Below are 27,026 nucleotides of genomic sequence, written 5' to 3'. Positions count from 1 at the left end.
TATATCAAATGAGCTGTAAAAAAATAAATGTTCTTTATTTGAATGATAATCATTTTCAAGTATATCTCATGTTGTACTTGCATGTGACTACAATCATGATAATTCTTTTAAATATTTCAGATTTTTCTAGATCGTTCTTACTTTTATATAAAAATGTGATATGGTAGATGCCTAAAAATAAGTTTTATGCATAAAAAACTCATTTTCAATTACACATCTCTATTATTTTGTACAGCGCAACTGAATGAATAGAATAGAAGAATTGTTTAAGGAGTTCTATTAAATCTAATTGTGGTGACATATTACGAACAAGATAAGAGATAACCAGACCTTGCTTATAAATTGCAGCACAGTAGGACATGTATCAGTTGGAAGAAAACACGTGAATCGGTATGTTCAAATAATATTTTTTTTAACAAAATGAAAATTAATTATTTGATTTAAGTGTCTAAATCAATGTAAATTATAATAACTATCAACGTATTGATTAAAATATAATCTAAGTGCTATATAATCCTCATTAAACTTTTGATAAAAGTGCTTTTGTCCCGCATCCAAATAAATTTTGACTAATAGAAGTGTGAAGGATGATAATCTGGCGATAAACATTTTTTTTATTGTATGAAAAAACTTGACTGGTGATGAATTGGTCTATTTCTTTTTCGGTTATTATTTTTCTTCTCGTTTCAATCCCTGGAGATAGTTTTTCAAAAAATACTCTCATCAACTTCTCTTTTTATTTCGGTCCTCAGCAACCTTTTTTAACTGGCCATGTGTATTTTTAATTTTCTTTAATTTGATCGAAGTACAGTCGGAACTTTGAGACTATACGGTTCCAGCCGTCGACCGTTCAGCATATTCGTAAATACCTGTTATCCGTTCGGGATGTTTCGGAATCCACCCGAAGTGACTTTGTAAATATCAGGCGTGTTGGATAAAGATACCCGATGCATTATCCACCCCGGTAATTGAAACATACCTTTTATAAGACTTTTAGAGATACTCAATGAAAACGAAAGTGTTTATGTTCAGTGACGTTAATAGGTGCTACTAAAGGGTTATTTTGTGGTGTTACAAAATTAAACAGTGCTAGTTAATAACGAGCGACAAAGTGATCCCGAAACATTCCAAACGGGAGAGGTATTTCCTGTTCCGGCACAAGTCACTAATCGGAAAAACATCATTTTGCGAAATCATAATTTGAAAGTTTAGAGACAAAGGAAAAATCAGATTTTTGTGTTTTGGAGGTTTTATGTACACAATATAATTAACTCGTACCTTTTTAATAACTCCATGGGTAACTTTTTCCTTCTGATACATTAAAAAATATCTGGAAGGTTTTATTGAGATAAGAATGGAAACTCGGTTAAGAGAATTTTGCCGGTTTACAATTTGGACAATGTAAGCTATTAGAGTTAGAGAAAGGAAGAAAATATTATAATTAACTTTTTTAATGGTTGTGGTTGAAATATAATTTTTATTTACAGAAATATTTTTCTGCATGTTTTAATACACAATAATATAAAGTCACGTAGTAAAAAAATATATAATTCGGATTAACGGAATATTTTTCTATGTTACCTTGGTGACGTTTGCCTCATAAAGAGCATGATTTTACCCTTCGAATGGCATATTTAACCCAAAACTGTTATTTTGAGGGTAAGTGACTTTTGGCTGAACGGCGGCGATATATTGTGACGTTTCAAGAATATTCGTTAAAAATTATACTAACGTACTTAATATTTTTTTAATGAAAACCAAGTGAATTTTTTCAGTGATTTTCAAAATGGCTGGACATACGCTATTTATATTAGCCATTTCCTTGGTTGTGAACTTGTGCTCGGGAGCTATTCTGGCCCCCAAGACGGAATCTCGCCATGGAGAAATGGAAGACTTGGAATGGTGGCAGAAGGCAGTGTTTTATCAAATATATCCGAGATCCTTCATGGACAGCAATGGCGATGGAGTGGGAGATCTTCAAGGTTATTTTTCAAATCGTTTTATTATTTTTCGCACAACAGAGATTTCAAGAAAAGTTATTTGTTCTTTTTCTTTTTTGTTTACCTGACTTTTTTATTTTATTTTGTTATTTGTTATTAGAATTTTGACTCTTAAAAGGCTGTGTTAAAAAAATCCTTCACACGCGGTGATATAACATTCTGGTACCTCAAGCAAAAGACAGATAGTTTAGACACTTGAAAAAATATCTATTATAGAGACATACTGTTAAATAATTATCTTTCCAAAACTCATAAAAAAAATTACATGATTTAGGCCTGTGAGAGTTAAATAAATTAAAAATCATACGCCTGTCGTTTATATTTTATTCATAAATACGCTCATTGCCAATAACTGACTGAACGAATTTCTTATTTGGTTTTTATCTCTTTAACACAAACACCGGCCACAGAACAGCGTCTCTATTTTCCTTGTTATAAGTTCTATTTTTGTGCTTTTTTTTATACAGTATAACAGATTAATTGTGGTATTGGCATTACTTTCATGCGTATAATTATTCTTCGCATAACAAGAATGAATATATTTTGCATTAAAATCCAGCATGTTCATGACTTTCACCAATGACGTCATTCAAAGTAGTTTTTTTTTCCATGAATTTTCAAGAAACTTCGCCGTACAATTTAATGCTTTAATTTTTACCGCAAGTGAGAATATACTTCTTATATCCGTTTTCCAGAAGAGCTGGACTTCTTGATTATATTTAAATATTAACAGACATTCAGAATATTTTTGATAGGTGTTATGGGGTGGCCTTGGTGGTCTTGTAGTAAAAACTCTTCTCAATAATTAGTGTGGTATATTTACAAGATATACAGAAGAACAATAGTAACAAGTGGACAAGTGTCTACAGAGGAGGCTAGCTGAAGAATAGCCTGTTGGGTCTAGGTATGTGGGAGTACCTTGTGGCCAGTAGGTAGGTGTTGTATTGGGAACAAGACAACCCTTACCTACACCTCTTACAATAGAGAAATATGGAAGTCAAGGCATTTACAGGGCTTATAAACTGTCATTGGCTGGTTTGAGTGGCCGAATATATCGAATAGATATCCGAACATTTATATTTCTTAAATTCTACTATCTGCTGGTTTTTGTGAAGGTAAACAGCAAAAATGATTTAAGGCCACACATATATGAATGAAATAAATATGGTGCATGTACAGTGAGCATAGTGGCCACTTAAACCAGCCAATGACAGGTCATAAACCCTGAAAATGCCTAAACTTCCAAGTTGCTCAAATAAAGATCTTGTCTTCAAAAAAATCGATCAACTACCGTTCTACTAAGTTTTAGTTATGGTTCATATAAAAATTATCTATAGTTAACACAATAAACAGAAAAAAAAGTCAAGAAACTGTCCACTGAAAAAATATTTTAAAATACAATATGAACAGAGATGTGCAGATTTAATCTTATAATAAACTTATAACTAACTTAGGTATGAGTAAATAAATTTACATATAATAAAACAGTATAATTATTAATAATTATTTCCGCCAACAACGTATTAAATATCACTATTGTACACAAACCGACGTAAGATATGCGTTAAAAATAATATTTTATATTAGGTACCTACAAAAATATTAAAAATAACATTTATTTTTTTAGTCGAGCAAAGAAATGTACGAAAGCGGATTATAAGGGGGATATGCGGTCTAAGATCGGTTTGATAAAAAGGTACATGAATATTGTTTTTCTGTCACTCTCTCGCAGATGTCTTTCTAAGTACTGCACGAAGTAGACAACTGCACGTCGGAGTGATTTTGCCAAAACAGAACCCATTTAATTTTCGACTGATATTACTGATGATTGAACTGTTTATTCTATGCAAATATTGATAGTGATTGAAATCTGAAATTAAAATTTTTAAAATCCCATGAGAAATAAAAGCAGGAACTTATATAAAGACTCACTAAAACGCCTCTTCTGTCATGCTCTGTGCGCCTGATATAGTCAAATAAAATAAGTTTAATAATTCTCTTAAGTTTAGAGCCTAAACGTTTTAAAACCACTTAGAAGTACTTAAATTTTTCCTGTGATTCAATAAAATTTTGGGAATATTTCGAAACGCTAGCAAATTTATCTTGGAGTTTTGACACACGGGAAATTATTCGAAGAATAAATAAATTTATTTGTTTATTTGAAGAAATAATTTGAGCTGGACGCACCATCGCGTCGCATAGTTTTGCAATGAATTTATTTTGAAAAATATAAGTCTCATAAATAATAATTTTGACATTGACAAGAATCAAACCCAGGTATGATAGGAAAATGCACTGACCACTGGACCACGGGGCTGACTTTGTTTTTTTTTTTTTTTTTGTTCACAAATAATGAACAATATATGAGACATCAGTTTATAATCACGATCTGTTAATTAGTAAATATTAGTATTTAACCACTTATCGACTTTTGATGTCTGCCAGTTTCGAGACGTACCCGTACCTTACCGGGACACTCACTACACCAGCATACAAATACTAAAATACACTTTTGCCTTTACCGTAGTGTAAATAGTATTAGTGAAAAAATACATAAATTACATGCAGATTTATGGAGTAGGGATGCAATTACCACCGCTAACAAGTAGGATATTAATATTCACTGGTTTGTTGGAGAATTGAGAATAAGAATGGTGCAAGGAGGTTGAAAGTTACACCATTGGTTAGTTTTCAAATAAAAAAGTGGGCTATATTGAAAAGATATTCGATTGTTTGTTAGGGGGAATATTATGTTTTAAAGCATTTTTAATGTAAAATATTTCTATGTTGTTTAATTTGAGTAATTTTCTATTACTCGAATGTAAAATATTAACTTATTTATTCTTCTTGAAACCGTGATTTGAATTTATGAGATGATTAGCAAACTCTGAAAAATTATTATTATTTAAACATCTCATGTGTTCTTCAATGCAAATATTAAAGCTACTTGACGTTTTCCCAATAAACCTTGATGGACTCGTATTGCATTGTAATTGGTACACCCCTAAATTGTTCAATATTTAATTTTTATCAGTAAATTTATTAGAAGTCTTCTAATACTATTTTGTTGTATAAAAGGCAGGTTTAATATTTTTTGCAAAAATTTAGAAATTTTAGTTGTGGTTTTATTTACATATGGTATTCTTCTCGATTTACAAATATTATCTTTATCTTTGTTGGTATATACAGGAGAATATAAAAATTTATCTACCGATTTTTGTTTAAGTTTTCTTTTTAAAAGGGCATTAATTAATTTTGTGGTTTAACCGCCATTTATTGCAATTTTACCAATAGTTTTTAGTTCAATTTCAAAATCACCTTTATAAGGTTTATCTCACTGTTACTTTGCGCTAGCGACATGTACAAATAAGTAAAAAAAGATTGGTGTTTTTTATACGGAATGAACAAGCTTATTTCGATTATTTAATAGTACCAAATAATTAACTTTTCACTTTCATTTTGCTTTAAGTATTTGCAATTTTACATAATTGATGTAAGGGATTTGATATTATGAATTCAATAAAAGTTCGTGTATAATTATCAAAAGGATCTTTAAAATATCAATATTAGCATTACTTTCTACACAATTAAAAAAACTTAGCATGCGTCAGAGTGATTCACACAAAAAATAAATTACATTGATAAAAATATAAATTAAGAGTTACATCATTCATAAAACATTTATTTTTAATTATTTCAGGAATAATAAGTAAAATGGATCATCTTAAGGATGCAGGAATTGGTGCTACTTGGTTGTCTCCGATTTTAAAATCTCCTATGAAAGATTTTGGTTACGATATTGAAAGCTTTTATGAAATCGACCCCGTGTTTGGCACAATGGCTGACTTCGAAATGCTACTCGAAAAAGCAAAAACCTTAGGTAAGTTTTACGTACTTTTTTCAAACATTCCGTGCTGTTTGCTGATTCGCTCGGTAAAAGCGAAAACAGGTTTAGATCAACCACTCATTATTTAAAATTTCGAAATGTTCTACAAAATCTTGTCAAAACGTGTTTTTAATTCAAACATGCAATACGTTCAATCATCGGTTTAATCAAATTGATATTAACAACACATCTTTTATTTTTTCCTACAGAAAACTTTTGATTTCTTTTATTATATATGAAAGTTTTACTTTACATATTGAATTACATATTGCATTACATAACATATTTTATTTGTACAAAATATTCCCAATCATCAAAAGCGCTGGTATGAGGGGATATAATATATGATGCCATGCATAATATAATAAAAGTCGATAAAATAACATCACATATCACTCGTCACATGGGTCGTATAACAATTTTTAAAGGTTTTTTTTTTAAAATGTGTACCTCTATGTTTTGTTTATCTTTTACGTCATTAGAAAGTGAATTGTGAACTTTTATTGTGGTATATACAAAACTGTTTCTTTTTCTGTTAGTCCTAGGTTGTTCGTAAGTAAAATTATTAGACGGTTTTGTATTTCTTAGATGTACATATATTATAGTTAAAATTTTATTTTGTATTCATCGGTATTTGATTATTTTTCATCTTAAATACCATCTTCACCTTTTCTGTGTAAATTAATAAATCTAAATTGAGAATTTTTGTTATTCTATATAAATCTTTAATTCTAGTATATTTATTAAAATAAATGTTACTTAAGTGATTTTTTCATTGTTTTTTCAACTTACTCTTGCATTTGTTTACTACACTGCGACCATATTATTAATCCATTTACAATTATGCTTACATGTATGTATATTTAATTGTATTTGGAACTAATAAGTAAAAGGCACTAAGTGCCGTTTATTTCAATAAAATAATTATTATAAAAACGTGAAGGTTTGAAAGCATTTTCATTAATTTTGTCTTTTTATCAAAGACTTCTGTTCTTCTCGCTACCCCAATAATTAAACCCAGTTTAATTATAACTGCTTTAATATGTTTTGTTCATGCTAATTTGTCATCTACTTCCAAACCCAAGTACATCACATTTTCTGTTTGTTTAATTTGCTCATCTTATTACTAGGTTAAGTTTTTTGTTTTGTTATCTTGTATTTAGTCTTATTTGTATTTACGGTCAATGAGTTATTATCTAACCAACACATAAATTTATTCAGATCCTCATTGATGTTGTTTTGGAGTTGGATTTTAGAATCACCACTAGAAATCAATAAAGTATCATCTGCATATTTGAAATACCTACCCTAAACATTTGAATGTCCTAAGGTTATCAATAAATACAATAAAGGGACTAATATTAACCCCCAAGTTACCCCTATAGCTATAAGTATCTTATCACTAGTAAAATCTTTAACATAGCTCTAAAATTAAATTAACAAAACAACAAACTCAAGTTATGGTGTGATTTGAATCTGTGGCTTATGTACATATGTGCCGCACTATAATAATTATAATAATAATAATAAAAAATAAATAAAATAATAATTATAAAAATAAAAAAAATATTTATAAAAAAAAATAATAAATAATAATAAAAAAAAAATACCTTATAGTAATAAAAATAATAATAATAATAAAATAATAATAATAATAATAGTGATAATAATAATAATAAAAATAGTAATAATAATAATAATAATAAATAAAAAATAAATAATAATAATAATAATAATAGAAATAATAATAATAATAATAATAATAATAATAATAATAAATCTCTATTAACCACACTACGTACAATGTGAGAAATACAAAAATAAAAAATAAGAAATTCGTAAATAAATTTAAAATTTAATTAAATTTAAAACTTATTTTAACATATGTATATAGGCACGTTAACTGTGCTTCCGACGTTGTAGTATTTCTGTGTTTATTATTTTCTTATTTATTATGATGCAAGTTGTGTACCATTACTTATTTTAAATGAAATATTAAATTTAGATATGGAAATGATGTCAATTACTAGGATTATTATATTTAGACTTTATTAAATGTATTTATAATACGTATCTTATGATTGAATCATCGCCTTTCAATAAAGCAAAATAAATTAAAAACATAAAATAAATAAATTTTACCAATACTAAAAAATACGCAAGTATACAGAAAACATAAAACTGCACTTTCCTTCTTGCTTTCGGGAATGAAATGATAGTTAAAATAATAATTATTTGTTTTGTACGTTTTATTAAAATCAATTAAGTACGCACTGAAATGCCGCTTTTGCTTGTATTTATAAATACTCTCTGAGAAAGTTTCTTCTTTGTCGTTGCGAATATCATAATCAACCTATATAATACCATAATTAATTGTTGACAGATATCAAGATCATTATGGACTTTGTGCCAAATCATTCCAGTGACCAGTGTGAGTGGTTCAAAGACTCTGTGGCTAAAAAGAATGGAAAAGGTGACTGGTATATTTGGGAAGATCCGATTTGGAATGAAAATAAAACTGAACACTTTCCACCTAATAATTGGGTAATATTGTATTTTAAATAGTAATTAATAACAATCATTTTGATACTTAGTATCGATCAAACATCATAGTGTAAATTTATTTAAATTTCAATATTCATCATCATCATCATACCATGTCCGCTCCCTAGTTGACGCATAAAGTGTTCACAAAGAGCCTCCATGCATCTCTAACAGTTCCCGAATCAGGTTCGCGACCCGTAGCAAATGGGTTTTTGCAATATTGATTTTGAAATCCACGAATGCGGAGTACCTATTTAGCTTTTTTATAGTGACCTGAAGACCCCCGACTGAATTGTCAATTATAACCGTATCATCGGCATACTCTAGGTCGCTGAGTTTTTGGAAGGAGAATATGGATCTCTGAATTTGAATTGACTTCCTTAGAAGGAAGTCCATAATGATCATGAAAAAGAACGGTGCAAGAACGCAACCTTGACAAACTCCGGTGGTGACATCAAACCAATCTGTGACAATATCGTTAATTCTGATTCGGCATTCGCTACTTGAAAGACTTTAATAAGTTCGATTAGTTTTATAGACATTCCATATGCTTCTAGTATTTTCCAAAGTGTAGGTCTGTGCTGACTATCAATCGCTTTTTGTAATCTACTGTAATTTTTGTAGCACATAGCCAAGAAACTATTAAGTTCTTTGTTCTCATGTAGAATACAGCGTATGTTGTGGATATGATCCGCACATGACCTACCAGGTAGGAACATCTAAGTATTAAGCGCGTTTGCCCAAGCAAGCATATTATAGAATAATATAACTATTTTGGCTTTTATTCTGTGGAATGACATAATTAAATTTGAAATAAAAAGTGCTAAAATAACTTTCTTATATTAAAATTTTTAATCACAACTTAATTAGATTAAAATAGAAATATTTATCATTAGGTGATGAACAAACATATTTTTAATTTCATATCCTAAAGAATAGTGATGTTGAATTTTTCTAGGTGAGTGTTTTTAGAGGATCGGCTTGGGAATTTAACAAGGTGCGTGGACAATATTACCTTCACCAATTTGCAGTACAACAACCAGATTTGAACTACAGAAACCCTGCAGTCGTTCAAGAAATGAAGGTAATTTTATTCGTAATTATTTATGTAATGTAGGTTATCCTGTTTTATAAAAATGCATTTTTTTTCTTTTTCATAAATTTATTTTGATGAAAATAAAAAAAAATGTTTCCACAAGTTACATACAAAGTTATTTTTTTTTTAGTTTACAATACGTACAAAGAGTAAATGACAAAATATATTTTCTCTATATTATTATTATATATATGTAGCTACAAATGTTACATGCATAAGTAAATAAAAATGAAAACCCTTTGTTTTAACCACTTATCATGTATTTCATTACCGACTGGTTTCTGAGCTACTGTATTTGTTATCAAAGTATATTATACACATTTATATATGATAATATTAATTTGTAAATTACATTATAATAAAGGAGCACGCAGTATTTCAGAAACCGGTCGGTAATTAAGGATTTTTAGTATATATTTTTATTACATAATGAATAACTACTATGTTAGTGTTTCAAATATAAATTTAATAAATGTTTTTGTCTACGGTTTCTCGAGGTAAAATTTTAAGAAATAATAGGAGTTACTATGAATGGTAAATAAAGGGTGACTTCAGATTTTCTGGCAACTTCAAATTAACTCTATGAAACACATGTAACATGGTACATATAATCACTTACATATGTAGATAGTGTTGAGTGCTGAGAACAATGGAGTAGACAAAAGTGCCCTTACACCAAAAAATGAAGTACTTTTTTTTCTAAGATTTGTTTTTTTTTTTTCTGCATTAAAAATTTTATTTTAGCAAAAATGGATAAAATAAGGGTGTAAAATTATGTAAATGTCCGATTGGATGAAAAATATACTTCTATATAAAAGAGTCGTTTTACACTGGAATATTTCATTGTCCCTGAACTTGTATAAAATGATTGAGATATGCTCCAGTTAGAGTATCTGCGCAATGTTCTATGCAGGGAAATAATGATAATAAATTCATGTAAACTGCATTGAATTTTTGTTTTGAAATGTCTTATTTTTTCCAGAATGTTCTAAAGTTTTGGCTTGACAAGGGTATTGGTGGATTCAGAATTGACGCAATCAACCACCAGTTTGAAGTAGACAAGAAAGACTTCAACGGAACGTTCCCCAATGAACCACTAACAGGATACCCTGACCAAGGACCCGATGACTATGGATATTTAGACCACATCTACACCAAAGATCTCCACGATACTCATAGGATGGTATACGAATGGAGAGCATTATTGGATACGTATACATCAGGCAATTTTAGTAGGTAAGAGATACATTTCACACCTTAACATTCACATGAAGATCAAATGATATCATTTACTTTATCCAGTAAGAAATATCACTAATTTAAAATATATATAAAACGTTTTGCACCTCTTCAAAAATTATTGTTATCAATTTTCAAATATAATGAGTAAGTGCTAAATAAACTCCTGACCTCACTACGACCTGAGTAGGTCTATTACAATGGGTCCTTGTAGATAATAATTTCCCTCTAAGCCTTTGAAGGGCCGAGTTACTGAACGAAGGCTTGCGCTTTCATATGTTTAGCATAATCTCCTCCTCCAAGCCCAAATCCTTAAAGTATTGGGGAATTAGGTAGGGGAGTGGTCTCACATCCGCAGGTTCAACCTATGTTCCAACGATGATACGACTCATTTTGTAGAGCAACACATTCACATACCATATGTTAAAGTGTTTCATCGTCTGCACTACAGTCTTGAAATTTTTTTACATCTAGAAATTTTAGAGAGGTTTATACGTGTTTATTCAATAAGCCACATCTTGTAAGAGCTTTAGTGATAATCTTCACTTAAGCTTTAGGCTAAGTTTCATCAGGTCAAAAGGAAGTTTTTCGTTTACATTTTTAGAAGTCTCTTCGCATGGTGCTGACCAGATATTTTTTTCCAGAGTATAACACTCTGCTTCCAGGCCCACGGCCTATGTTTATTGCAAGAAGCACATTTGGGAAACTCGCAGTAGGGCTGTGGGCCTATTCAGGCTGTCTCAGCTTCAGATCCCGACAGTTGTTAACTGTCTTGTTACCGTCGACGTTTGAGTGTAAAGGTACCCAAACCAATGTTATAGTATAATCCTCACTGACACAATAAAGCGCCTGCAGGGAATTCAAAACTAACTTAGAATTGATCTTCACCTTCTTCACATTAGCTTTTAAAGCTGTCTGATTGTCTGACAGAAAAAATATTCCTTAATTTTTTTGTTGAATGCGCAAATTTTCATTTGCACAGGCATAGATGGCGTTTTTCTAAAAATAACAATAACTTATTATAAATAAACTTACCGTATCCTTTAAAAAAAATCTTGAACCAACCTTTTCTCTAAATCATTTGGAAATCCTTAGCAATTGATAACAATGGTTGGTTTGAAGAAATTGCCATTTGGCAATAAGCCGCCAATGTAAAATTAACATTATGTACTGAAGGTCAAATAAATAAAATTTAAAAAAATATATATTGTGCTACTAAAATTATAAATTTTTAAAATCAAATTAAAGTCAATATTCATGAATTCATATTATAAAGTGGTCTTGAGTAATTAAATAAGAAAAATAACGCTATCCAAGTTTTCCATTATACAAATTAACACATTTTGTACCATAAAAAGGCAGGAGGTCCAATTACAGTGGTGAATTATTTCACGTACATACAAAGAATCCCAGGCTCAAGATCATATTAATATTTGTGTTCTCATCGGGAATTGAACCTGGAACCTGCCGTGCGTGGGTTAGTTAGCTTTAGTATCTAAGCTACTTTGCCACAGAGGTCGATTTTGAAAATTGACAATTGCCTGCTTTATGAGTAATGTTTTTTAAATTATAACAATATCACCGTTTAATTACATAGGTATACAGTATTGTGCGAATTCATGAAATAAGAGTAATTTTAACAATGTTTAAGTATGTCCAAATGTCATTTTTCAAATGTTATTTTTTACGTATAGCAATACTCATATGTCGAATTGACAGTTGTTTGCCACCAAAAAATATGACTGATACCCGTATGCAGAGACACAACTTAATTCGCACAATACTGTAAGTTATTCTGGTTAAGATTTTTGGAGGCATTTTTCGATTATTAGAAAAATGAATTAAAGAGATGGGAAAATTGTACATAAAACTTCGTAGATGCAAACATAATTTTTTTGGACTTGTCTGACTAATAAACTGGACAATTGAATACCTGTTTGTCAAAAATATAACGTATTTATAACATCTGGTTGTAATAAATCCGTTATATGTACAAACGTTTTGTTATTTTAAAGAATCATCATGACGGAAGCCTATACGGATATTGACAGCACAATGCTTTATTATGGAAATGGAACTATCGCTGGAGCACATTTCCCCTTCAACTTTGGTCTCATAACAAGTGCCAACGAAAATTCCACCGCTCCACAGTTAAAAAAGGTTATTGACGAATGGATGAAGCATATGCCGATAGGAAAAACATCTAACTGGGTGGTAAGTTATTTAAGTCAATTTTTGTAGTTTGATTTATTTATTTACAAGTTTTGAGCTTAAAAAAATAAAAAGTGCATGCACATACAAAGCAATTACAACAAAATAAACTGCGATCTAACACTTGATACAACAGATAAAATTAAATATCTTGGTGTATCCATAAACCAAAACTTAAAATAGAAAGACCATACAAGTAAACTAGTTACACGTATCAGAAAATGTATGTACATATTTATTAGACTACGAAATATTTTAAAAATCAATTATTTTAAAATAGCTTATTACTTAATTGTACAATCTTTGTTACAATATGGTATTGTTGGATGGGGTGGTGCATATGCCAATATATTAAACCCTCTTAAAATAGTGCAAAGATTTAATTATTAAAGTAGTTTTAAAGAAACCCTTCAAAAACATTCAATACGGAAATTCTACCTAAGTTATTTAAAGTTCACACTGTAGACACTATTTGTAAAATAAATTCCACTCTTCAAATTTATAAGGAAGCAAAAATAAAATAATTTGACAACAATGTTTTGAGTTTGTCCAAATTTTTATAGACAAGGACTGGATTCAACTCCCTAGGAAGCTGTTAACATTAGCATATTACAATAGAGATGAAGAACAGTTCAGAGAAGGTAATATATAAGTGTAGGCATCTACAGGGCTTATAAACTGTCATTGGCTGGTTTAAGTGTCCACTTTATACACTGTGAAACCTTACTATATATTACTTTCTCCAAAATATTCTTCATCTCTGTTGTAATATGTACATGTTAACAGCTCCCCAGGGAGTTAAATCCAGTCCTTGTCTACAAACATTTGGACAAACTCTAAACATTGTTTATAAATCCATCTGGTCCATGGTAAAGAATAGAAATTTAAAAAAATACATTTTCAGGCGTTGCCTAGTATGTAGGTGAAATAATTCAATTAGATAAATCTCACCCGTATAAATAAAGGTTTCAGCTATTTAACTTCATAAACATCAACAGTGTGGAATGGAATGGATGGAAGAATTGAAGGAATATAGATGTTAAAATATAGGCAGAATGATGAATGTTACACAGTGTGTAAAGTGGCTACTTAAACCAGCCAATGACAGGTCATAAGCCCTGTAGATGCCTAGACTTCTATTTTACCTTATCTTAAATGTTTTTTATCTCTGTTGTAATATGTTAAAAGAATTCGACATGAATTAGTTACTCAGATACCAAAATAATATTAAAATCCCTAAATTCCGCACACGTCATGGTCAAAATAGCTTGGTTTTCAAAGGTGTCAAAAATTACAATAATCTCCCAAATGACCTAAAAACTAATAAAACCAATATATCAATAAAAATTTTAAGTAAATATTTAAGAAATTTTTTGTTCATGTATTAAAACTGCTTTTAATTTCAATTAGTATGAATATATTATTTTTTTTGTTTTTCCTTTTATATTCTGTAACATTTTTTTTTCTCAGTTACTCGTTTATTAAAAATCATATAAGTTCTTAAACAGTGTAAGTCACTCACAAGAATTTGTCTTTTTTTGGAGAGTTACAGTTATAACATTTACTACATGTTTAAAAGTAGATTTGTAAAGATTGAAAACAAAAATGTTCCATTTTTGGAACATATTGATTAATTTGAAAAACAAATAATAAAAAACATAACGTATTTATACAAATATAGTTACTCAAAAGAAATAAACGATTGCATAAATGGTGATTGACTGTTATTAATCTCTTGAGACCCAAGCCAAACCTGGCCACCTGGGCTGGTATTCCAAACGCGATTTTAGCGCGGCATGACGATAAACTTTTATTAAATGCGATTAAATTTAATCTTGATAGATTTAATTCTGATAAACACTAAATGTTTTCAAAGATTTTTGAACTTTTTACGAAAATATTATTTTGGATTAGGATTTATTTAAATGTGAATTTTTAGATCGGAAACCACGACCAGTGGAGAGTTGCAACTCGTTATGGTACTGATAGAATAGATGGACTAAACATGTTGGTTCTATTGTTACCTGGAGTGGCAGTTACGTACAATGTAAGTTTACAATGTAATATTTTATGATCAAAAACATTACTTCTGCTTGCAGTGTTTGATAGTTTTTAAACATTCTTCCTAAGATTGTTATGCACTTCATAAGACGACAGTTTGTGATACCACCATAGAGGTATAGCTAACAAAAAGCTGTCCTCAAGAAGGTGTTCTATTGCCACTTGAATGGTCTATTGTGGTTGATGATCTATTGTGTGAGCTCAATGATTCACAGTTTATGACTCAAAAATATGCAGATGACTTGGTGGTGTCAATTGTGGGTTAATGCCGAAGTGCCATATCGAGTCTCATGCAGATGACCCTGAAAAAGATTGAGAGCTGGTGCAAAAAACTAAACTTTCTGTCAATACCAACAAAACAATTATAGTTCCTTTCACCAAGATAATAAGGTTGGCTGCTCTTAAACTTCCTTTTCTTTTTGATAAGACTACAAACTTTTCCAAAGATTTCAAATATTTGGGAATAATCTTGGATCATAATGTGATCAGAAATGCCAAAATCGTACTGGATACTGGCTGCCGTATGGTGGGCAAAAAATGGGGCCTAATATCAAACGCTGCACTTTGGATATATGCAGTTATGGTAAGACCTGTGGTTACCTATGGATGCATAGCTTGGCACAAAAAAGCCCAACAAAAGGTTTGCAGCGGTGCATTATCCAGCCTTCAGAAAATGGCCTGTAGCATTGCCACAGAAACAATGTGCTCTACTTCAACTACAGCAATGGAAGCAATGTTATGCCTAAATCCTCTACACATTCATGTGCTGATGGAGGCGGGTATGACCATGCTACGTGCAATGGAGTTGGGGAATGACAACTGTTTGACTGATATCGCTTGCTTCGAAAAATAGCGTGGATGCTTGGACTAGAGAGAGATAATTATTCTTATGCTGAAATAGAGTCAATGTTAAATATTTCTAGTCTACAAAAACGTAGAACTAATATTGACTCCATATATATGTTCGGCATACTAAATGGTATAATCGATGTTCCATCATTACTGGGACAAGTAAAATTCAATATTCCGACTCGTAGATTGAGAAACAATGAAGTACTGTTTATCGATCAGCATAGAACAAACTATGGCCTAAATTCTCCAATGACCCGCCTTTGTCGTATTGTTAACTCAAGACAGGATCAGGACTTTTTTGGTTTAAGTTTACAACGATTTAAACGAGCACTAAATAAATAGTCCAGATCTTGTCTCGATGTCCCTTATGTTTGTCAATGCTTCTTTCTTTTTTCTTTAAATGTTTTAAACTATTCTTTTATTGTTATATTTAAACCTTATAAATTGTATACATGGACAATGTCCGTTAATAAATAAATAAATAAACTGTAAGTCGAGAATTATGAGGAATTTGCAGCAATACTTACATCCGATGTAAGCTATGCCACCGGATGTAATGGCTATGGAATTCAACTTCCAAATATACTTCACGGTACTAATGCCTGATAGGGAACAATAGCTGTTCGGTAGCTCCCTACCCTACAGGAAAGAAAACATTGTGTGGTACATCGATGGCTCCAAGAAAGGTTGACAAGCAGGTTTTGGGATATACGGAGTTAGACCCGCAAAAAGGTTTCCATTAACCTATGGCTCTATCCCACTGTCTTCTAAACGGAATTTTATGCCGTTTACGCTTCCGCACATGAAAATTTGTGCAAGCAATACAATAATAAAATAATTTTTATTCTCTCAGATAGTCAGCCTGCTCTCAAAACACTGAGCTCTGTTGAGATCAATTCTAAATTTACATTGGAATGCCCACGGGCGCTAAATTGCGTCGGTGAGTTAAACAGTGTGACATTAATTTCGGTATCTTGACACTCAAAAATCGATGGTCACAAGGCACTGATGAATTGGGAAGGCTGGGAGCTGAGACAGCTCCAATAGGCCCTAAGCTCTACTGTGGGTTGCCCAAATGTGCTCCTTGTAACGACGTAAGGTCATGGGCCGGGAAACATGACGTAATGCCTTGCCAAAAAATACTTGGTCAGCACCATGCGAAGGAACTGATAAGAGTACTCGCAAAGGTTTGCCTTTGACATAATAAAGCTTAACCGAAATCAAGTAAGGGTTATCACTAGAGTCCTTACAGGACACTGCAGATTAAACAAACACCTTGCTAGAATGAACCAGTCCAAAACTTCTAGATCTAGGTTCTGCAGCGCAGATGAGGAAACACCTATACACATTATATGTGAGTGTGATACTTTACATGATAAATGAAGCCTTATACTCGAAGGACCACTGGTTAAATTTGACGATGTTTAAGAGCCCGCTCCCTGCTTAATAGCCCGATAGTTTACGGATCTGGGCTAAGAAGAGAGATTTAGCAAAATGTATACTCTCGTCTTCAACAGCCAGGCTCTTTATGAGCTTGGGCTTGGAGAACGAGAACCATTCATGAGTACTCATCACAATAGATCTTCACAGGTCGCAGTGACATCAGAAACTTGCATAGCACTGATTCCCACCTCTAAGAATAAGAATTAGAATAATGCACTTTATAAAACAATGAAAAGATAGGCACTTAACTTATACGAGTACAACCTTAGAGTATATACATTATACTCTAAGAGTACAACAGATAATATTATTTAAATATTCATTTATGCTATTATATTCGTTTACAGTTTTACACATAAAATTAATTATATAAAGTGATTTTGATCGTCTAACTAGGGCAATAAGCCTGTTCTAAAAAAATAAAAATATATTATTTATTATTTTTCTCGAAAAAACCAGAATACGCATTATGTACAGATAATATCAAAACACTATTAAAAAAAAAATTTTAGGCAGGTAAAATGTTAAAATAATAAAGAACTTAAACAATTTATTACAAAAAATAACAATTCAAACAAGAACATGTGTCCAGTCATTTATCAGCTATCATCAACCTCACAGACTCTCGGCGATTAATTTTACTAAGAAAGTGGCCAGTTACCTCTTTAGCTTGAGGCTCTTACATTTCCATGGTTCTGACTTTATATTATATATTTTTTGTCCTATCTAAGAAAAAAGGAGAGAAATGGGAAAAAGCGAAAAATTTTAAGTACATTGGATCCAATTTAAATGAAAATTGGGATCCTGATATTGAAAGTAAATGCGGTATAGAACAAACAAATCCGCGTTCATTAAGATGAGAAAGGTGATGTCCATCCATGATATTAATCGTAACCTCCAAAAGCGCATGGTGCGGTGCTACGTGTTCTCTGTGCTCCTGTACGGAATGGAGGCTCGGACCCAGGAAGCCTTCGAGATGTGGGTGTTTAGAAGGATCCTCATAATTCAATTGGTGGATATAATCTGAAATGAAGACGTGATGAGTAGGATGTATAATGAAAAATGAATAGTAAAAATAATTGAAATCCGAAAACCCAGAGAAATATGAGATCCTACACCTCATTATACCAGGCCAAATTGCAAAAGGCTCGGAGAAGAACTTCATGGCTGAAGAATTATTTCGAACTTTTACGGGCCTTCATAAATTAAATAATGATAGAAAACATGATTGTAGACGTCCGATAACGGACATGCGCCCAGAGGAGAAAAATAAGAACGTAAGAGTATTGTCTCTGTGCTAAAGAAGTTCTAACCATTTTTCGAGAAATCACATCGCCATTGGAACCACGAGTCTCAAAACGATAAAAAAACTGATGGGTTTGCGTCTCTGTTAGTACGAGTGAACTGTTTTTAGAAAATATTATTGTCTGATATCAAGCAATTAGAATGCTTTATTTTTCTAACCTATTTTATGACACTTAATGTTGAATTGTTATTATAAAGCGTATTTTTCGTTATAATAAAAATACTTTATAGGCTTTATTAAATTGGTACAGTTTATTGTAATGGAATGCAAAGTTCTTTTAGATACTTACTCTGGTGCAGCATTATAAAATGATTTATGTACGCCATCAAAGTTTGATAAACCATTTTGAGGAAATCGTGGCCAGTTTAATTGCAAATTAGTCGAATTGAAAAAATATTTTAAATATACCATAAAAAATAAAATAATAAAAATACTTTATAGTTCTATTCCACTTTTATTTAAAATTATTTTATATTTTTTTTACCAGTGACCGGGTTTCGTCGTGACCGACCCAATTATAAATAAAAGTGAAATAAAACTATACAGTATTTTTCTTATTATAATTGAAATACAGTTCCACCAAGTAATTTTAGTGGAAAAACTCAATATATTATACCATAATATCTTACAGGGAGAAGAAATCGGAATGGTGAACACGTTTATTTCATGGGAAGATACTTTGGATCCACAAGCATGTAACACTTTAGACTCAGAAAATTATTGGAAGGCGTCAAGAGATCCTGCTAGAACCCCATTCCAGTGGGATGAAACAACCAGTGCTGGTATAAAAGCTTCAATAAATTTTTGACGCATAGTAAAATTAGTCATAGGCTAGGCTTTGGGCTCTCCTATCTATTGAATTAAGCATATTTAAATATCATCTAAGCAGCAAAGTTTTAGGCTATTATGATAATAAGTGTGAATAAATAAATAAATAAAAAAAAAAAAAAATATATAATAAATTGCACAATATGTTATGTCCTGCAATAGCGTTCTGGCGTAACTGGTTAAAACAATCGTATTCTGAAAAAAATGTCGCGGTATACGGATGCCGAACTTACTTAGAAGTATCATAAACTCATTTAAAAAATTCTAAAAGGCTAATTATTGCTGAGTGTCAAAAGAATTACAGGAAACGAGGAAACGCTTAAAGTATATTTGATCGTACGTCAAACTCCCCAAGCCGAAATGAGCACAGTGAAACCGCAACTGAGAAGGTAGTAGGTACACTTATTCTTCCGCTACCTCCAAACCTATATACTATGGCATGAAAAGACGCGGAATGCGAAAACAATAATATTTTTTTTTTTAAAACTTGACCATCAGCGAAGGCCATCACAATTCTGTGGAATTTATGTAAAGGGGTAAAATTCAGTATTATCTGATTGTGTACGTGCAGTACTGTAATTTTTTTATTTTTATCATACGACAAAAATAATGTGTTTGGCTGACAAGTTACGGTTACCAATATATTAAATATAAACCAAAATGGATATTTTCGCATGGTAAGTTTAAACATAAATGAATTCATCGGTTTTTTAATTTCTAGGTTTTTCTACAAACAAAACAACATGGCTCCCAGTCAATACCAATTACAGAGAAATCAATTTGAAGAAGCAGCTGCAGGCCGATAGAAGCCATTACAAAATTTACAGAGACCTGGCTAAAATGCGATCATTCCATACTTTCACCCACGGAGGCATTGAAACCAAAGCTTTGGATGATGATATTTTTGTTTTTGTCAGGTAAAAAAAATATTTTGTTCGGACCACAATATTTTTAATATTCCTCTGTTGTTAAAATATAAATTGTTTTAATAAAACAATGTTTTGAGTATGTCCAAATGCTTGCAGACTGGCTAGATTTTCTCCCTAAGGAGTTGTTCATATTTAAATTTGTTGCAACAGAGAGAGAAAACAGGAACAACTCCCTAAAGAAAAAATCCAGCCAGTCTGCAAGCATTTGGACATACTCAAAACATTGTTGAATTAACTATCTGGTAAAAGAAGAAGTATAAAAAATTAGAAAATTGTTTTCAGGCGTTGCCTAGTAGGTGAATTGGTTCAGCCGGATGAATCTCACCCGCATGATGAAGGTTTCAGATCTTTTTTTTTTTTAAAGAAATGCGTTGCGTTCCTATGATATACTCAAATATTTCATTTTGAGGGCCATTTCCAACGAGTTGTAAATAACTTACTATTAGAAAATGTAATCAAGTTGGGGCAGAGTGGGATTCGAACCACAGACCTTTGGTCCGTGAGTCCGAGACACTAGCCACAGGACCACAACCCGATTACTTACTTCACAAAAGTCAACAGATGGGAGAGTTGAGGAAATGTGGATGTTCAAACATAGGCAGAATGGTGAATGTTACACAGTATGTAAAGTGGCCACTTAAACCAGTCAATGACAGGTCATAAGCCCTGTTAATGCCTAGACTCCCATCTTCCCTTCTCAATAATGTTTTCCCTCTCTGTTTCAATAAATTTAAATATGTTTTAATACAGTTTAAAATAAATAAATCTCGCGAAAATTATGATCATCGTCCACTTAAATTAACTCAAATTAACTAGAGTCTAGACCGATCCATGAATTGTAGCTTTTATTATTACGAATTCGATATGTTTCCGAAGAACCATCACAATATATTACTAGATGGCAGTGGTGACAGAATCTTACTTAGCAGAGTAAGCACTGACGCCATCTTTAAAAGCACTGTGAATAAACAGTGTTTCTTTTAAACCATAAGAACGAAGCTAAAAAAGGGTGGGTTTGGGTGAAATGTTTCAAAGATGACGACGCGAGCGATGTTCGCCGAGGTCTCAAACGAGTCACATTGCTTTATGGGTCATTTTTAAAATTTCAGTCCTAGTTTCAAAATCTCTTAATCTTTTGCATCCGGAAGACTGGAAAATGCATTAGCAATGGTTAATGTAGTGAAGTATTATCAAACCAATCTAAGTAGTTAGCCCAAGGGTCTGTCAGTATGAGTGTTTGTTCATAGGTAGCGGAAACATAAATACGTAAAAACGTAATACAAAACACAATATTCCAATTCTAAATTAACACGTACCTAATAATGTTTTTTTTTTTAATTTACCTTCTAAACAAAAGAACAATGAAACTTTTAACAAACGACAAAAAATCGGTTGCACATATTGTGTATGTGCTAAATTTGGTTTTGAGGCTTAAAACAAAAAACAAATTCCTCTGTTTATTTTAATATTAAACTGTACTTCACAAACTATTTCTCAGCTTAAATAAATACTTGTACATACTATTCGAGTAGTTTATATAGTAGGCTAGTAAGTGATCTTGTTTTTAAAACAATTGATATATTTATCTAGGTAATTATGACGAAATTCAAAGTCATTAAAACCCTACTGTTTACATTAAAATACACTAAGTATTATCTTTAAATTAGTTTCTTTTTAAAAATATATTGTGCCTACAGATGAAATGCAAAAAAGCAGTTTACTCGAACTAAAATGACACTAAAATATTGATTTTATGGCGGAATTCTCGATTCCTGAAAAATGTTCTATTCTTCGTCTTAAGATACGGATGTAATGTGATTAAGTTGAGTTCTAGGAGAAAAAAAATGGTGACCAATATACGACTTAAAAAAATTATTTCATTGGGGATATTCATATTTATGGTGTTACTTAAAATATACAAGTTTTTTTTTTTAAAGCATTAAAAAATACCGAGGTTTCATTTTTAAAACGATTAAATGTATCTGTTTATTTTTTCAATTTTAGATCACTAGAAGATCACGATTCGTATGTGGTGGTAATTAATTTGGCTGCTAATAATCACACCATCAATCTAAGTATATTTAAAGATCTAAATGAAGAACTAATTGTTATGGAGACAAGCATACAATCTACAAAGCCCCTTTCGTAAGTATTAATTAAGTGATTTTTTTTGGAGAAAATAACGCATCATGTATATAAAATATACCTAGCAATGCATAATAATAAATAAAAAATACATTCGAAAATATTAACAGGTAATCAACTGACAATATCAATAACAAATTTCGTGTTTTATAATGAATTCTCATTTTGTAAAGTAACAGATATTACAAAAAAAAACTATTTCAAAAGGTTTTATATTCAAACTTATAATTAGAAATCAAACACTAATTTGAGTCTACTGAATACTTTATTTCATTTTTACAAATATAAACATATAAAAATAAAAACTTCGTGACAATTGTTTCGCCTTATTGGGGCATTTTCAAACGCCCCCCTTTTTCCCTAATAAGGCGAAACAATTGTCGCGAAATTTTTATTTTTATATGTTTATATTTGTAAAAATAAAATAAAGTATTCAGTAGACTCAAATCAGTGTTTGATTTCTAATTTTAAGTTTTAATATGGAGTTCTACAAAATAAACACCAAATCAATCAATAAAGTTTTTTATTAATTGCATTTCCTTTTTCTTATTATTTTGACTAAGAAAACCTCTGTATATTATGAGCAGTATATTTGTTTACTTAATACAATCATTATTACACATATTCCTATGTCAATAATGTTATAAGGTATTTAATTTAGTATTTTAATTTCCATCATCATTATTAAATTTATATCAAATCAACATTAATAAACACAAAATAGATAAGTTATTGAATTATTGCTCCGTTATTTAATAAAACTTGACATCAATGATAAAATTAAATGGATTAAAATATGGAGTAGTTATATTTTCCAGACGAAAATTGTATTTTTTTGTTTAATTTTATCTACAATATTCTATAATACAACATTTCCAATAGTTTCATGTGGATTATGTACCTCTTTTGTAGCAGAAATTTTGTTTAAACAGGTTTAAATTGATTTATTAAACAATTCTTAATATTCACGTTTGATATCATTAATAATTTACACAAAATAATGATTTCTAAGGTTTTGTCTTTCCTAAAATGAGCGTCACCTTTTTTCGCTAATTTATTTGAGTAAATTGAATATTAAAATTATGTTTATGTCGTTTCAAATTATTGTGTTGTAGAATTTGAAACATCTCTTTATGTGTATTAAAATAATCATTTTTTTTGTTTTCAGTACGATTTCAATGCTGAAATAAAACTGATTTGCCTAAAAAATACACTAGTTTTAACAACTCCCAAGTCAATATATTACATGATAGAATAAAGAAAGACAATAGAAAGTTATTATTACACACTTTTGTTAGAAGTGCAGAGAGCTACAAGCTAATACGCTATATCTTTTTAATCTGCCTTATTCAATTAAAATTATTTAGGAAAAATGTATCAATGTAATATACGAGTACGTCATGACTATCTCTAAGTTTAGTTAGTTGACAGCTATTGTATTAATTGTTTTTTTCATTTCAGATCTAAAGTAACGACCAAAGCAGTGGAATTGCGCCCATTCGAATCTTTAGTTCTCAAATCAGCAGCATCATCTGTCACTGCTGGTCTAATGCTAATTATAACAGCGCTATTTTTGAACATGTTCCAGTAAAATAATGACGGAAAATTTGTACTTACAGGTGCAATTAATATTTTTTCGAGGATATTAAAATGTATTTTTTACTAATGATACTTAGTGTATTGTTTTTATATTTTAATTTATTTTTCTACTCCCTTCGGCAGTACACAATGTACAAATGCAACAAATAAGTGTGGTTCATATTTTTGTTCAGTAACTCATTTTTTGTTTGCTACAAATAAATTCTTTGAATTGAAAAAACATGATTTTACATAAGAAAAGGTTTTTTACACACAAGAATTGTTTATTCAATCAATATCTTTCAATTTCATAAATATATGTAAGAAATGATGAGTGAGTGAAACAAATATTTGTATATATGATATTTTGAATTTTTTTTGTTGCATATTTTTTTAACGGGTTTTAATAAAGATGTATATTTATTGACAGTTTTTTAGAATACCATAGAAAATAACAAAGTACGTAGAAGAAGCATAATAGATTTCCAATCGTGTAAAGTAATTTTTGATCACTTCTCAAACAAACTGCCAATGTAAATTTGTTTTCGTAATGTGCATTTGTAAATAAATTACTGTCATTGTTTAATTTAATATGTAAAATTTATAACTGTCTATCGATACTTTACTTTATTATAGAAGTAAAATACGAGTTACACTTAAGGGCCAGATATTAGAAACACCACATCGCGTCATTTCAACGGAAACAATTTTACTGATGATTGAACTGTTGATTCAATATGAATAGTTAGGTAAATATTTAAGTTTAACAGTGCAGTGGTTGAAGTCTCTAATTATTCTTTTAATATCTCATTAGAAATAAATGCAGAAACTTACGTAAAAACACGCAAAAATACCTTTTCTGTCATGCTCCGTTCGCCTGTTACAGTCATTAAAAAAAACATTTCTAATACCAGATAAACTAAGTTTGGCGGCCTCCGTGGTGTAGTGATCAAGATGCTTGACTCACGCACGGAAGGTTCCGGGTTCGATTCCCGGTGAGAACACAAAAATTAAAAATGTGATTTTTCTCAAGCCTGGGTGCTCTGTGATGTAATTCACCACTGTAATTAGCCTTCCTGGCCTGTTGTGGTGCAAAAAAAAAAAAAAAATGTAAAAAAAAAATGTGCAAGTTATATAGTACTCTAACGCTGGGTTATTTGATCATGAAAAATAGTTAAATATGAAAAACAATAGAAATTATAAAGAAGTAACACATACTACAAATACCGATAAAAATACATAAAATGGATTTGGAATAATTAATTGTATTTTCAAAATCAATATGGATATTGTGGAGAAATGTTTTCATTTATAAGTTTTTTTTTAATACGTCACTAGAAAAACGCGACATGTTTGGCCTTGACAGTTGTGAGTCAAGATTTGTGACAATGTTCTTAAAAAATTTGAATGGTTAGGAAGAAATAAACATGACTTGTGACGTGTTAGGGGCGTGGCCAATGGAATGACCGTTTTTTGCGGGAATTCAAAATTACAAATTTAAAAATATTTTTATGCTACTTATGAGTAAAAATTTTTTTTTTACTTTAGAGTATTTCATAGACCTCTATTATTTTTAAAATGTAAAAAAAATATTTATATTTCCTTATTTTAAAACAGAATTTTTTGTATGAAATATTATTTTTCAAAACTTTAGCCATAAGATACATTTAATTTTATACTTTTACTAATAATCAAACAACCTGGCTTAAATGCAGTCGCCCGTCTCCATAGAAATTCGTGTGCCGGCGGCAGAACTCCGAAATAATTCTAAGGCTATATTTATTAATTGGTCAGTTCTGATAAATACTTTGAGCTGGAAGTACGTTGGTTTAAATTGTAAATAAAACAAGTGTATTGTGCAATGTGGGGTTGTGTAAGTAAGTACATAAAATACCTGGCGTCAGCGGCCGGCTAGTTTCTGTTTTGGGCTTTAAATCCAGAAACTAAGAATAAAAAGTGCGTTGGCAGAAATAATTGAATTATTTCACTATTATTAATATTATGTAAATTGATACTGATTATTTATTGAGTTGCGTAAGTTTTTAAATTTATTTTCCAGACTAAATGAAAATGATAAAGCTACTCACTGGATATTCAAATTTGTGGGTTTATGATGTGGGAGTTTATGAGGGTTGGGTTTTGTGGGTCTTTAATTTATATAATAAATTATAATGAAAAAATTCCAGCACGAATTCTCACATACAAATTAAAATACTTTATTTTAAACATGTATATACTAGCAAAAAATAGTAAAAAAAAGGCAATATAATTCGACATGAACGTGCACACATTTGTTTAAGAGTTTGTTTATGATTATTATCTTATAGTAGGAGAAAAGTTATTTGAAAGATGCTGTGTGTAAATAGTTTCTTTAATAAAAAACTTCGCCTCTACGGGGAATTGGATCCAAAAAATGTTTTCTTGCGCGCGGTGAAAATAAAGCATTAAATTGTAAAGAAATTTTTTTCGAAACTGTCCGAAAAAAATAATAAAAACGAACTACTTTGAACGATGTCACTAGTTTATGTGAATCAACCGTCCATTAAAGAGCTGTGAAAAATGACCAGTTTACTTACCATGAACAGACCAATCGGCAGAACTGACTAAGAATAGGCGGAATAGAACCTCTAACGGCACATGCGAAGTAATTTCAGAAATACAAAACTTGGAAAAGTTATAATGCTGATTATAATAACAAACGAAAAAATAAAAAATAAAAAACATTTTCGGCGTAGTTTAATAGTATGTTAACAAATAAAAAATATATTTAAAAACCACCGAACTTTCTCATTTGATAAATGATTTCATCGCGAGAAGGATTGTTATCCCCTGCATGTAAATATGATTTTGGCACAAGTATAGAATTTATAGGTATATACAGCATTATGGAAAATATTGGAATGTGGGT

General features: G+C 30.6%; 1 protein-coding gene across 1 annotated transcript; it reads left to right on the top strand.

Moving 5' to 3' along the window:
• The first annotated feature begins 349 nt into the window (after positions 1-349).
• Positions 350-24,215, top strand: LOC148271507 (maltase A1-like). Its single transcript, XM_088241312.1, has 12 exons — positions 350-390; positions 1,776-1,982; positions 5,701-5,880; positions 8,270-8,430; positions 9,389-9,514; positions 10,509-10,762; positions 12,781-12,979; positions 14,916-15,023; positions 19,270-19,420; positions 20,188-20,383; positions 22,400-22,540; positions 24,002-24,215. Exons 2-12 carry the CDS (start codon positions 1,787-1,789, stop codon positions 24,129-24,131), a joined length of 1,842 nt encoding a protein of 613 aa, XP_088097438.1. The 5' UTR covers positions 350-390; positions 1,776-1,786; the 3' UTR covers positions 24,132-24,215.
• Positions 24,216-27,026: the final 2,811 nt, after the last annotated feature.

Source organism: Micrasema longulum, unplaced genomic scaffold (genome assembly GCF_059751315.1).
Source record: "Micrasema longulum isolate JH-2025_06_02 unplaced genomic scaffold, ASM5975131v1 h1tg002829l, whole genome shotgun sequence".
Classification (NCBI taxonomy): Eukaryota; Metazoa; Arthropoda; class Insecta; order Trichoptera; family Brachycentridae; genus Micrasema; species Micrasema longulum.
Note: the sequence above shows the minus strand (reverse complement) of the source record. Positions and strands in the feature narration are given on the sequence as shown.

Bases quoted from the DNA above. Each gene is read 5' to 3' on its own strand.
- LOC148271507 (XM_088241312.1), top strand. From the start codon at position 1,787: ATGGCTGGACATACGCTATTTATATTAGCCATTTCCTTGGTTGTGAAC. The intron at 5,881-8,269 runs GTAAGTTTTACG...AATTGTTGACAG, and splicing joins CGAAAAAGCAAAAACCTTAG to ATATCAAGATCATTATGGAC. The intron at 20,384-22,399 runs GTAAAAAAAATA...TTTCAATTTTAG, and splicing joins GATATTTTTGTTTTTGTCAG to ATCACTAGAAGATCACGATT.